General features: G+C 47.0%; 1 protein-coding gene across 1 annotated transcript in view; it reads left to right on the top strand.

The window, feature by feature from the left end:
* Window positions 1-5,834: 5,834 nt before the first annotated feature.
* LOC144753710 (hatching enzyme 1.2-like) overlaps window positions 5,835-15,120 on the top strand; it is a 36,695-nt gene continuing 27,409 nt past the window's right edge. The window contains exon 1 of the mRNA XM_078641302.1: window positions 5,835-6,106. Within this exon, the coding sequence (XP_078497428.1) occupies window positions 6,023-6,106 (84 nt within the window). The 5' untranslated portion in view covers window positions 5,835-6,022. The remainder of the gene's footprint in view (window positions 6,107-15,120) is intronic.

Raw genomic sequence — 15,120 nt, 5'->3', positions numbered from 1 at the left:
GCCAGAGAACAATCCCCGCCTACCACATCCTGTGACGTGGTTCCTGTTCCGCTAAAGGAACACTAGAGCGCTACCACATCTCCCCCCTTTATGCACCATAACCAAATGTACAAAGTCTTACTTCCAGTCCATTTCATAGTCCTTGAATCTCTCAGGTACCTTAATTCTCCTCCCTGCTCGAGTCTCCACTCTCTCATTCATTCTCTCTTCTCCCGTTGTCTCGTTCTCTCTTCTTTCTCTCGTCCCTTCTACTTCCTCGTCCTTCGTCTTCCTTTCACTCCCTTCTTCTCCTCTGCTTCTTCCTCCCGTCGTTTCACTCCGCTCTCTTTCTGTACCTGCCCTGAGTCCTTCTGTTCCTATCTCCTTCCTTCCTGTCCTTTCTTCACTTTCACTTTCTCCTTCCTCCAAGACATCCTCTGTTCCTTCTTCCACATCCTCTTCCCATTTCAGTATCTTGCTGCATTTAGCCATTCTGTCCATCGACCAAATCTTACCATCGCTCAGGAGAGCCGATCTGGCGTAGGGTTCCACCACTTTAAGGGGAGGTGAGAACTTGCTCTCTCCCTTTCTCTTCATGATGGCCAACTTCACCCTTACCCAATCACCTTTGTCCAGTTCTGTGCTGTGAGTGTTCCGTCTTCTGTTGTAGTGGGACGTGTAGACTTCCTGAGCTCTCTCCAAATTTTTCCTGACCACCGCCGGTGACCACTTGCTCTGGACAATCAACTTCCTCCACGCTGCATTGTCCTTGGTGAACGCTTCTCTGCCTCTTAAGATCTTGAAAGGGCTGTAGCCTGTGCTACCCGGTGTGATCCGGTATGCCCAAATCATCTTCTCCAGCTCCTTTTCCCAATCCATTCCATCTTCAATGGCTGCCTGTATGGTGCCCATGATCACCCTATTGAAGCGTTCCACTTGGCCGTTCCCCGCCGGGTGGTAGATCGGGGTGTGCTTCACTTCAATTCCGTTTCTTTTGGTGAAGGCTGTCCATTTTTCCGAAGTGAACTGGGGTCCATTGTCGCAGGTGATGATCTTTGGGATTCCTTCGCTGACAAACGTAGTGCGCAAAAACTTTATCACGGCTTCAGTGTCCACTCGCTCCAAGATTTGTATCTCAGGCCATTTAGAATACCTATCGATGGCAACCACCACATATTTTTGAGTGCCTTCCTTGTTCAGGACTGGCCCCATTATGTCCACCGACAACATCTCCCACGGTCCATCTGGAATCGGAAACCTTCCCAGCGGTGGTCTCAGCATGCTCTGAGCTTTGTCCGATTTTGCACAAGACTCACAAGAGCGCACATGTCTTTCCACCTGCGCGTCGATGGCAGGCCACCAGTATGCTTGCCTGGCCAAGGCTTTCGTTTTTGTGATTCCCTGGTGCCCTTCATGTAGCAAGGACATCAGTCGTTCCAACAAGTCTCTGGGCGGTACCACCTTGTCCCCTCGGAGTAAGAACGTTGGATTTTCAGCCAAGGACAGTTCCTCTCGGACTTCCCAGTACCTCTTCAGTTCCTCCTTTAAGTGTCTTTTCTCTGGCCAGCCGTGAACTACATAACTCTTTACCGCTACTAAGTCTGTATCTTCACCGTAGGCCTCCTCCCATTCCTGGGCGCTTATCACCTCTTCAGTGTCCTGGATGGTGGCTACCACGTACCCATCCCAATCTTGTCTGTCCTCGTTCCGTGCTTCTTCCATGGCGGCTGCCCTACTTAGGAAGTCGGCTACTTTGTTCTGTGGTCCCGGGATGTGCTCGACTTCATAAACATAGTCCAATAGCCGTAGAGTCATCTTGGCTATCCTGGGTGTAGCGTGGTCATGTCCGCTGGATGTCAGCACGCGAACCAATGGCTTGTGGTCCGTTCTCACGAGGAATTTGGCGCCCCACAAGTATTGTCTAAACTTCTCGACCGCCCAGACCACTTCCAGCATTTCTTTCTCTACCACACTGAACTTCTCCTCATTGGGTGAGAGCGAGCGGGAGGCGAAGCTGACAGTCGACATCTCTCCTGACTCCTCTTTCTGCATCAGTACAGCTCCCAAGCCTCGATCGCTGGCGTCTGTGGTGAGAATAGACTCCGCTTTGGGGTCGAATCCTTTGAGGGGAATGGCTGTTCCCATTTCCAGCTTGAGCGCGTCGAACTCGGTTTGCTCATCCTTCCCCCATTGGAACCGGTTCCTTTCCTTGAGCAGCTGTCGTATGTGGTGTGTCTTTGTAGCGAAGTGAGGAATGAATTTGCTGTAGTACTCGGCCATTCCTAGGAATGACCGAACATCCTCTTTCTTTTCCGGGGTGGGTGCTTCCATGATGGCTCTCATGTTTGTTTTCTTCGGCGTTATCCCTTGCCCGCTCACCTCATGTCCGAGGTATGTGACTGACTGGACGCCTAGATTGCATTTTGTCCATTCGGCGGTCAATCCACTGTCCTGCAGCTTCTGCAGTACCTTGTGAAGTTTCACATTGTGTTCTTGCCTCGACTTCCCCATCACCAGAATGTCATCTTGAAAGAAGAGGACGTCTTTCATGTCTTTCAGGAGCTTGTGCATGATTTTCTGGAACACAGCAGCGGCTGAAGCTAGGCCGAAGGGCATCCTCACGAACTCATAGCACCCGAATGGCGTGATGAACGACGTGAGGTGGGTGCACGACGGATGGAGTTTGACCTGATGGTAGGCCGACGAGAGGTCCACCGTGGAGAACCATGCGACGTCCTTCGTTTTCGCCAGCATTTCACTGATGCGTGGTAAAGGGAATTTGTCTATGACAATGTTTTTGTTTAACTCTCTTAAGTCCACGCAGAGACGTACCTTGCCATTGGGTTTTTGGGCTACCACCAGGGGCGACAGCCACTCTGCGCTCTCTATTGCCCTTATGACTCCCTCTTTTTCTAACCTTTCCAGTTCTGTTTGTACCGCCTCCCTGCTGCGGAACGGGATGTTCCTCACTTTGTGGACGACCGGTACTGCTCCTTCTTTCAGTTTGATGAGATGCGTGTACTTGCCCAGCTCACCGATCTGCCCGTTGAATACCTTGGGATATGTCTTCCGCCACAGCTGCACGTCTTCCTTGATTTCCATATCCATGAGCAGGATTTTCTCTATGCCTCCTGGGTTGAGCTGGATCCCCAAGGCTCCCTGGTCCTTCCAACTCAGTACGGAAGGGCCTCTCTCTGCAACGTACAGCTTGCACTGCGCATGACGGCCTCTAAATTCAAACAAGAGCGGGCAGTAGCCTAGCATGGGGATCTTTTGTCCAGTGTACGTTACCGGTCTCACATCCATGGGTAGGAGTGCTCCTTTGATCCTCGATGCGAAGTTGTCTTCCCACACCTGCCTCTGGACGATCGAGATGGGCGCTCCACTGTCCGCGATCATCTCCAAGGGTATTCCTCCTACGTGCATATCCAGCCTGGGCTTGTCTGAGTTGGAACCATCCATCTCCAGAATCTGGACGTCAATGTACAGGAATTCCTCCTCTTCCCCTTTGTCGTCCTGATCGCTGCAATCGTCTCGCAGATCCTGGTCCACCAAGCGCACCACGGCATTCTTCGGTTTCCTGCGACACACCTTCTCGTAGTGTCCAAAGATGTTGCAATACGAACATCTCACTTTGAAAGCAGGACACGCCTTGTCGTTTCCTAGGTGGTTATTGCTCCCACATCTGTAACACTGGTTTTTTCCTGTCTTGTGTGACTTGCTGTCCACCTGTGATTTGTTGGGGAAATCAGCTCTATTTCCTCCCTGGGTCTTCCTCGTCTCATTTTGCCTCCAACGGTCGTTTCTGTTTGGCGCCATTATTCTACACACTGCTTGCGTTTCCTGGGCGTCTCTCTTCGCCGCTTGGGCGCACCTTCTCGATAGTTCTGCTTTCTTTACCATCGCCCAGATTTCCTTGAGTGGAGCGTCGCCGTTCACCCACAATTTCTCCTGTATGTGGGCACTAGAGGTATGCATGATTATTTGGTCTCTGATGAATTCATCCAGCAGTCCTCCAAATCTGCACGTGGCAGCTAGCTTTCTCAGCGCTACAACATATTCATCCACTGACTCTCCGCTCTTCTGCTTCCTCTGAAAGAAGTTAAATCTGTCAATGGCGACGCACACCACAGGCCTGTAATGTGCGTCTAAGTCTTCGATGGCATGGTCAAATACCTCCGTGTCCGTTGCGGCTCTTTCTCCTTTCACGATCGTGTCGTAGATCCTGAGCCCTTCTGGACCTAAGTTGTGGAGCAGAATCTTCTTTTTTCTCTTACTCGAGAATGGGGTGTCCCCTTCTTCTTCTAGCGCCTCCAGATAGTTAAGGAAGTACCTCTTCCAGTCTTCCCATTTCCTTTCCGGTTCTCCGCTTTTCGTGAGGAATGGAACTAGTTGGGTGAGGGAAGTGCTCTGGCTCGCCATGGCTGGGGCGTTCCTCCTGGGCTTTGGTACAGTGACTGTTTGCCTGGACGGACTCCCTGGGGCGTCTTGCTCTTCTCCCTCGTCTTCTCTGTGTTCTCCCTCGCTGTCCTCTTCCAGTCCACTCTCTTTGGTGCGAGTTGTGGCTAGTGTGCTGCCTTCCCCCTTCTTACTCGATGGGCCTGCGGTTTCCGCCAGCGTGCACCTCTTCTCTCTGGTGCAGAGGCACTTCAAGGGCTCACCGTGATGTTGGCCAGGTGCTTAGGGGATCCTCGTGGTGACGTCAGCAGCCTCGCAGTGCGCACTACTCCCTCGGGATATAGGTACTTCGGGCTGTGGCCTTTTCTGGGCTCTGGTAACTGTGTGGGGTCCCCTTCTGGTTGTGTGCGTTTTCGAGCGTTTTGGCGCCCTTTCCACGCTCTTTGCTGCCTTGCCGGCTCCTCTGCCGCGCTCCGTGTCCGTTTTTTCGCTTCTCACGCGAGATGCGTGCAATTTCAGGGGTCGCGTGCGTTCGGGTATTAGTAATCCCGACTCGTCGCCATTGTAATAATGCTAGGACACCGTTTTAGGTGTAAACTTATTTATTCCTTACAGGAGCGCCGGGGCTGGCTTCCTCTAGCCTGCGCGCTAGAGAACAATCCCCGCCTACCACATCCTGTGACGTGGTTCCTGTTCCGCTAAAGGAACACTAGAGCGCTACCACATTTATTACTTGACTTTGCTTTCCAGATAGTGTAACTCATTGTTGTTGAAATATCACTCATAATTACACTGAAATTATATGAATGTCACACATAGCAATATAAAACCTTGCAAGCTATATTCCCTTCTCTGTCCTTCTCTCTCCCCATGTTTTAATTTACGTCATTCCATCTCTTTGAAAATAAAAATTCCATTCTTTCACTCCGACTTCGTGTATATGTTTCATTTTCATTTATTTCACGTTTCCTTCTGTGTACTACTTGCGATTTGCCTAAATAATTAAAAAAAATGCCATTCTTTCACTCCCAGTCCCTGCGTGCATTAATGTCATTGATTTCACCTTTCCTTCTTTGTACTAGTTGGGATTTGCCCAAAAAATAAAAAAGAACATTCTTTCACTCCAACTTCGTGCGTGTATTTATTTCACCTCACCTTTGTACCAGTTGCGATTTGGTTAGAAAATAACCAGTCCATTGTTTCACTCCGTCTCTGCATTTATTTTTCATTTATTTAAGCTCTCATTCTTTGAACTACTTTTATTTCCTTCCTGTCTCTTGTGCAGCTGTGGCTCCAGCATTAGAAAACGAAATGTCAAGTAATTTATAGCGTGTGCTCGGTCTGGTGTCCCATGATATCGTGTATCCCTGCACTCAGCCCGAGCAGAGATCGACTGCTTCTGTCTGATCCTGCCCGGGCTGAGTTCATTCTCCGAAGACGGCCGAAGTGGAGGGGATACACGATCCCAAGGGGATACCTGATATTACACAACAAATGGCCCCCCTGGCCAGCGGGGGATCCGTCGGTTGGGAGATGGTTACCAAAGACTTCCTCCCTTGCAGAGGCCTCCTACTGCCCTTGGACAGGGGTATAAAGCAGGGGTCACGGAGAGAGCGCCAGAAGTCCGGCCGAACCTGGAGGAACCATGACCCTGCTGCTCCTGTGCGCTGCCCTCGCCTTGCTTCCGGCCACGCCCTTCGGTGGCCCGCTGCCAGGTCGCGCCAGAATGGTGAGATGGATGATGATAGCTGGTTTTCAAGTATATGTAGCGCCTCATGTTAAACTTCCTCCGTTTTTAACCGCTTCAATTACCGACTTTTTGTATTAACTAATGTGTCGTCTTAGTATGGATTTAGGGGTTTCATGTATGCTTTTGTCTCCTTTTGGTAGGTTTAGGTCGCTTTAAAGGGAAATACAAAATCAGGGACAGAATTCGACAGTCCTATCAAACGGGCAAAGATAGGGCAGTGGGCGGATGGTGTAGGCCAGGTCGGATCTGCTAGCAGAGGTGTGCGAGCCACTGAAAGGCCACGCCGGATCCCGCCCGGCTCAGCTCTAGCTCCCATTGGACCGTCGAACCCAAAACATGCTTTAGAGTGTGGCTTCTACCTGCTACCCACACTCTCACCTCACGGGCTGAGAATTAACGTCAAAACATTAACCTCCGATACCAAACAAACAAGGGAAAGAGATTTCCATCTGGTGGCTGAATAGCAAAATGTGTAACAAGAAAACCTGGCAATCAGTCCGACCTCTCTGCTTCACCAAGTTGTGTGATCCTGGGTAAATATTTTATTTCACCTAACCTTAGTTTTCTTCATTATCGAATCCAAGAGCACGTTCACATAACTTCAGGATCAGTGCTGTACAAAACCCTCCTGTGTTTGTTATAGTAGACTATAAAGTTGCTCCCTCTTTATAGAACCTAGGCCAGATGTAAGGTACACAAGAAAAATGACTTCCCTCTTAGTTCAGCAATGGCTTTGTCGTGTGGGAGGTAGGTGAAAAAGTTCTCGTTTAAAGACTTTCACGTTTTTAAGTTTTAAAGAATAAGTTTATTAAAAAATGGATTGCAATACATAAATCATAATATTTCTAATGTTAAAGTAAAGCAATCATGGCAAAATAAGAATAGAAGTACAATATAAAGGGGAAAAAAGAGAAGAGGAGAAAAAAGAAAAGAGGAGAAAGGAGAAAAAAGAACAACGGAGAAAGACTTTCACTTTTAAAAACATGTCTCATTGCAGTGATTCATACAGTCTGGGCCATATTACAGAAAGGGCCCTAGGGGTGCAACCAGTGGCGCAACTAGTGGCAAATTTTCTGGGGTAAGCGGGGGGGGGGAGCGTTGGTGGAGGTGCCTAAGAAAAAAGGTCGGTCGTACTAATTCTTCGAGCAATAGGCAGAGTGGAGAAGCAGGAGCTCTAAGTAAGGGTGAAAAAACAACAAAGCCTCATTAACAAGCAAATGGTCTTTTAAAAACCTGTGAAATACTCAGGTGCGGCTGTGTGTGTGCCTGGGAAGCTGTCTCAGCCAGGCTGACACACACGACGGGGGGCTGAAGCCCTTTTGAGCCCAATGGCGTTGCGCGCCTGGGCGCAACAGGCATGTGTGACTGCTTTCTGTGCTCCTGGGGCACTTTGGTATTACAGGAGGGGCCGCAGACACCTGTGCGGTCCCTTCTGTAATACAGTTAGCGCTGGCGTGTGCCAGTGCTATCTCAAGAAGGTGGTCCTATGCAAGTGAGGAATCTCTTTGGCTCTGCACCCGTATTATGGACGTGGACGTAAAGGCAAACATGCTGTTAGGAGATGCACTGATAGTGTGCCACAAAAAGGTGACACACTTTCAGTGCGCCTCCTCAAGGCAGTCCTCTGGAGGAGAGAAATGGGGTCCCCTTGAACCCCTTAGATATCCCTTTGCAGGTGGATGCAGTCACTCATGGCACCCGCCTGCAGAAGGATCTCTCCCTCCTTTTGAAAGTGCAGGTGGGTTGCCTGCTTTGAAGCAGCCTCTCCGTATTTCAGTTGAATGTGCTGCTCTCAAGACAGCACAAGTTCGCGGCTGCCCTGTGGCCAGCGCATTTACTGTAATACAGCGCACTTTCCTTGTTTGCGCATTGGCACACCTATGTAAAGGGGTGTCATAGCGCAAACAGGGAAAGTGTGGCGTATATATAAAATTCAAAAGAGTGTATTTCTTTAACAAGCAGAAGCGTTTCACCCTAATACATCATGGGCCACATTAATTAAACTTTGTCATATTCTTACATAGTGTTTTTTTAGTTGGGTCAGCCACTGAAGGCTAGAGGCAGATGCTTGGCTGTGGCCCAAAACGAGCTGCAGTTTCACGGTAGATGTGGCCTAATGGCTACAGCTGTCGAACATGTTACATGGGAGCCCAGGTTCAAATCATGGCCTTGGCTCACCATCCTGTAAATCCTGGCAAGTATCCCTGTGCAAAAATAAAAAAATAGTAATGTAGCTTGTGTCGGTTGTGAAGATCACTTATGAACTTTATGCAAGGTTTGCGCTATGAAAAACTGCCAAAAATAAAATGAGGATTCTGCCTGCTATCACACTCTATTCTCATACTCCTACTTCAAAAATTAAGGACAAAATATGACTCTGTAATGTTAGAAAGAGATACCCATATAGTGTCTGAATTGCACAGTGAGAAACTGAAAATTTGGGATCAATCCCAGCTTCTCTTTTTGTCTTTGACCAAATTGTGTGATCTTAGGCAGATACTTTATTTTACAGAACCTCCTTTTGTGCTCATTATCACAGAAGAGACCACCTTCAAATATGTGACTACACCATGCAGGCTAAACAAAAACCCCTTGTGTTTGATTTAATATTGTATAATGTTGCTTCCTATAAAATAAGGCTCCATGCCACATATAGGGTGCACAAGACAACAGCCTTGATTCTTTGTTCACTATTAGCAGGGCAAGGGCAGGAATGTTTCACATTTCATGTTTAAAAACTTTCACTTTTAAGAAATGATGTCTCAATGTAGAGACATACTTTGCTGTGATAAGGTGAAATGCTTCCATGTGTACAAAAATAAACTTTTATGAATGTTGAAGACACCATACCATATTTTAACCTGGTTTGTTTAATCATTTACATGACAAATATTTTGAAGACTGGCACAAACTCTGGCTCTTAGATCCAGAGCTGACCTTTTGCTTAGCTCTGGCTCAGCTCTCCATGTTCATTTATTGTGTCGTCCACCTCTTGGCTTATTTCACGATGATTTACATGCCAAATATTTTCATTGTGCAGCTCGTGGACTGGCTTTTTAGAGCCAAGCCACTCTCTTGGCTTGGCTTTGGTTTAGCACCCCTTTAATTTGTTGGATGGCACACCTCTAGCTGCTAGATCTTTCCATGCATGCAGAAAGGTGGCGACTCTCCACAATTTGAACTTTAAACCAGGAAGAGATGTTGCTTGGCACACCTTCAAAAGAGATTGGCACGTGTGTACCTCACACGTGATTACTCAATAGCAGGGCCTCAAGATTGAGCCAGCTGGGTTGGAGGTGCCTAGATTCAGAGGAATGCACATGGAGCTTCCTTCACAAAGAGCTTTTTCTTAATAATTTGTTATACATAGTCTTCTGGTGCTTGTTCATTTTTTAGGTCAAAGCCTACCAGACAGAACAGCTGTCTAGTTTGCTAAAGACCTCTTGGGAACATTCAGAAAGATGACCTAGGAATGCCTTCCGCTTGTTGCTTACAATGGCTTTGTTGTGTGTAACTCACATTTTCTGGCTATCTGTTTGCTGGCTTTATTTGCTTTAGGCTGTCCAGCTTGACTTCGTCTCTCCCGTTGCACAAACCTCGTTTACTGCATTCAAAGACAAAGATCAAATAGCAAGCATTCTCTTCTGAGGGAGCTTGGTGTTTACTTTTCTGTCCGACTTCGAAGTGAGAGAAGTTATGACAACTGTGCTGAGTATCCATGCAAGAGTGAGGGTGTAGGATGTTATTTGTCCTAGCACATAACAAAAAAAAATTGTGCTGATGTTGCAGAATATATTTGAATTAGTACAAGTGAAGCACATTTTATTTGTAATTCTGAAGTGAGGTAGTAACAAATATTTCAATATGCTCAAAACACATCAATACGCTAGGTGATGACATATGCGCGCAGTATCATTTGCATGCAGTAAAACCGTATTTCAGTGTAAATGTAATGGTCATTTTATTGAAAATATGTTGCCTGTAATGAAAGTGCGCTACCACACCATGCATACTCCACACTATGCTATTCCGCTCCACTCCACCCCTTTCCACTCTTTGCCACGCCTTTCCACTCTTTGCCACGCCACTCCATTCTTCGTCACTCAACTCCACTTCATGGCATGCCACTTCACTCTATGATCCTCCACTCTAAGACACTCTAAACGCACGCCACACCACTCCAGTCTACCCCACACCACTCCAGTCTACCCCGCACCACTCCAATCTACCCCACTCCACTCCAGTCTTTCCAATTTATCCCACTTCAATGTACCCCTACTCATCCCAGTCTAATCTACCCCAGTCCAACCCACTCCACACCAATCTGCCTGAAATTGCGTCAATCTACCCCACTCCACTCCAATCTACCCCACTCCATTTTACCCCACTTCATTCCAATTTACCCCACTCCACTTCAAACTCTACTGCACTTTTTGTAACGGTTTTTATTAACCTAAACAATAATGAATTACTTACTTACTGCAATCTATCCAACTCCTCCCTACTCTAATCTATCCACTCAATATAATATACCCCACATCACCACAATCCACTCCACTCCAATCTACCCACCCTGCCCAATTCACCATACTCCATTCTACTCTACCCAATCTACCACACTCTAATTCACTCCAATCTACCACAGGCTACCCACATCTACCCCACTCCACTTCAGTCCAATCTAACCCACCCCAACCCACTCCACCCCATTCCAAACTACCCTACCCAACTCCAACCCTAATTACTCTACTCCAACGTACCCCATCCCATCCACCAACTCCTCTCTGCCTCAATCCAATCTACCCCACTCTAACCCAGTCTACCCAACCCAATCCACCCCATCCAACCCACACACTCTATCCTACTCCGCTCCAAACTACCCTACTCAACTCTACCAACTCCACTCTAATCTACCCTACTCAACTATAACCTACCTCTTTCCAATCTACCACTCTCTACTCCTATCTAGCCCACTCCTATCTCACTCCAATCCACCCCACTCCACTGCAGTCTACCCCACTGCCCTCCAATCTACCCAACCATAATCCACCCACTCTACTCTACTCCACTCCTCCTCTCCACTCTAATCTACTCCTCTCCACTTTAATCTACCCCACTCCACTATACCCCAATCCACTGCACTTCACTCTTACCCATTTCATGGCACCCCACTCCAATGTACCTCAATATACTTCCCTCTCCCCCAATCTACACCACTCCAATCTAATCTGCCCAACCTACCCCAATTCAATCTACTCCAGTTCAAACAACTTAACTCTACTGATGATTGACCTGTAAACGTTAAACCTTTTTGCTTCTGTAGCTGATTTTATCAAGTGATACTATATGGTGCTGCTATGTCAAGGAATCTTTATTCGGAGATTAAAAATCACCATAAAAGCACATATATAATACATAAATAAAAAATCATTAAACATTTTCAAGATCCTGATACAAAATATTAGTGTTAACTTGAAACACGAACAAAGAAAAATATAATACTATGGGAACAATAAAATCGGGAACACATCATTCATCACCCCATGTTAGCCTTAAACGGACCGCTACCTTAATAAAATTCATTATACAACACAGTGTAAACGGGTCCGATGCTTTTTGTAAAAAGACTAATGCCTCCCTGGCATGTTCCAGTTTAGCTTGTTTTAAAACTTTTACAAGAAATCTGCGCCTGGGCATTATAAAAAAAGGGCAGAGTAAAATAAAATGAAGGGAATCCTGCGGAGACCTATTGTCGCAGCCGCAGGATCCCTTCTGTTCAATTGATGTTGCAAACCCTGCTGGTGATGCCAACATGAATGGGAGTAGGTTCAGTCTAAACCGACACATCAAGAATCTATCCTGTGCGTTGTACATAAGGTACAGATATGGCTCCATTCCCTCAACACTCTTCACCAGGTTGTGGGCCCTCACTGTCTTTTTCAACCCTTCAGCCTCAGCTCTGCGTTGACATTTCAGCTCTAGAAAGATTTTCTTTACTTGCATTTTATGCTGGGCTACTATTGTTGCAGGGTTAGTGAAGAGATTCCCAAAGCCTAGTTCCTCTAGGGTGTTCTTTACATAATTGAGCCAGGGGATTCGCATACATTTATCCCTCTCTAAACAATCCGATAAGATTTCTCTGCTTAGAGACGCATCAGGATTAACCCAGATTTTTAACCAGGCCACAATTGGCCTGAGTTTTACCAAGTCATCTAGGTATGGCCTCCCTAATTCCCTGTGTGCTATAAAGCCAGCAGTACTTGGGGGTACCCTCAGGATGGATTTTAGGTATTTGTTTTCCTCCCGTTGGATTCTTGTGGTGTTAACAAAGCCCCATACTTCTGCCCCATAAATTACTTTGGAGCATGATACGGAGCTGTACAGGTTCATCACCTGTTCCGGGCACCATCTACCCAACCTCCTGCCGTAGCTTGCTATTGCCCCATTAGAAGCGATCATTTTACAGCGACGCTCCTCCACCAGGGAGTTAAACTGTAAGGCACCATCAAAGGTTACACCTAGGTAAGGAAATGTTTTGACCTCTTCTACTATGTGACTTCCTATTGTGTAAGTGAATTTTGAGGGAGTTTTTTTACCAGCCAGGAGCACATAGGATTTACCCAGGTTAACAGAGAGATCTAGGGCACCCATGAACTTAACAAATCCATCAATCAAGATTTGTAAGCTCCTGGGTGTGCGTGCAATCAGGACCGCGTCATCTGCATAAAGCAGAACAGGTATATGACGCGACCCCACCCTTGGACAATCTGTCTTTAACCCTAACAGATACTGCTCCAAATTATTAATATAAAGGGAGAACAAAAAAGGGGCAAGAATGCAGCCTTGCCGGACACCACTCATACAGGGGAAAGGGTCAGTCAGCCCCCCCTCTATTAAAACGAACCCTAGCCGAGGTGTCACTATGCAGTTCCCTAAGTATGTTAATTAAGCCACTCTCTATCCCCATGAGGGTCATGTCCCACAATTTCTCCCTGTTGACGTGATCGAATGCCGCTGCCAGATCCATGAATCCCATATAGATCGGTTCATCACTGGCCCTGGTGTATTTGGCAGTCAGCATGTAAAGATTCAGGCATTGATCACTGGTGGACCTCCCTGTCCTAAATCCATATTGAGTGTCCGAGAAGATATTATTTTCTTCGGTCCACTCGGACAGTCTATTGAGGATCGCCCTACCCAGGAGTTTAGCCGATACATCAATCAGGGATATGGGACGGTAGCACTTCGGGTCGTCCCTTTTGCCCTTCTTAAAAATCGGCACAATTATAGCTTTAGACCAGGACGGTGGCAAACCAAAGGTGATGGCAGTATTTATAACCCTGGTCATTAAAGGGGCCCAAAGTTCTACGCTGCTCAAAAACAGGTCGGGAGGGATTCCGTCAGGGCCGGGGGCTTTGTTTCTGGTCAAACCCTCTATCCCAGCAGTGATCTCCTTGATAGTGAATGCAACCATTGAAACCTGAGTTGGAATTTCAGGTGGTTGTACGGGGGTACCTGCCTCATGATTATACAGACCCCTATAGTGGGTGACCCACTGTTCTGGCAGGATATTAGACCCTATTTCCGGGGTATCGTTTTCCTGGAAGGTGGGTTTATTGATGATTCTCCAAAAACCCGCCAAATCCTTTCTTTCCCCGGCTTCTCTTAAATCTGCCCACGCTTCTCCCTGCAGAGCGAGTTTCCTCCTCTTAGTCTCTTTCTTATAGTTCTCCCTGGACGCCTTGATTTTTTGGGAGTCCCTTGGTTTGGATTTAAGGCTGCTTTTAAGCTCCCTCAATGCTTTTGAGCAGTCTTTATCAAACCATCGAGGGTTGCCATGGTTCCTTATGGGCGCAGTAGTTTTTAATAAGCCGTCAACCAGGTTAGCAATCTGACCGAATGCTTCCAATAGCCTTGGACCATTGACGTCTGTGTCTAAATAGTCATTAATAGCAGATTTACCAGCATCCGCCAGGGCCTTATAAAACTTTTCCCCGTCTATTTTGGCCCACTTTAGTCTCCTACCTTGATCTATTACCCTCTCCCTGAATGTGCGGTAGTCTCTACTTTTTGAACCCACCTTATACATCAGCTCCAAAACAAGTGGATTATGGTCACTGAAACTACTCCATTCAATCCCTACTCTAATTATCTTATTTTGCAGGGATCTTGAGACCAGGATGTAGTCTATAACGGATGAGCATCCTCTGCCCTTGAATGTGGGTGGGAGTGTGCCATCCTTCTGTGTGCTTATCATATTAATAGTGTGCTCAAGGTCAAACTTGAGCCGGAGCATACCGAAAGCTGACCCTGTCGGAGTGTGGGAGAAGTGCGGCCCCTTCTCCATAGGGCATTGGGACCAGTTTGTATTAATTGGGACCAATGCCGGACAAAGGTGACAATTAAAATCTCCCATTACCAACAGCGCATTTGACTGCCCCTTTTTCTGGGCTGTTATTTCCTGACCCAGCCTATGATCTAATTCAGCTACAAATGGGATGTGATCTCCCGCAATCTCGTTATTATAGATATTAAAAACAGTGAATCTTAGCCCCCTCCCGGTGAACCGAACTACTTGTATCCCTTGGGAATTCCAATCTGGAGAAGACCAACTGCCCGGGAGGTCTAAATCTATGTAAATAGATAGTCCTCCCATGGCTCTCCCTGATCGAGATTTTTGCGCGGGTACAAAAACACTTGTACCCCTGCAAATGAAAAGTGTTCTCCGGGGCCCATGTCTCCTGCAGGCTGATTACATGGAATTTTCTAATGTAATCAAGCCACTCTTTGTTGTTAAATTTGGCTGCCAAGCCTGCTATATTCCAAGAGATCATTCTCAGTTCCTCACAACTTTGCTCTATTCCCCCTAGAGGCCCCATTTGTATCTCAATTTCGGACCCTTGTTTGTCCAGCCCGTGTCTCCCTCCTAAGTTTTCAGTATCTATAACCCTGGACCCATCTAACACAGTCTTCCCGACACAGCTAGATGAAGT

Source organism: Lissotriton helveticus, chromosome 5_1 (genome assembly GCF_964261635.1).
Source record: "Lissotriton helveticus chromosome 5_1, aLisHel1.1, whole genome shotgun sequence".
Taxonomy (NCBI): Eukaryota; Metazoa; Chordata; class Amphibia; order Caudata; family Salamandridae; genus Lissotriton; species Lissotriton helveticus.
The sequence above is the reverse complement of the archived record's forward strand: the minus strand, read 5'-3'. Positions and strand labels throughout refer to the sequence as shown.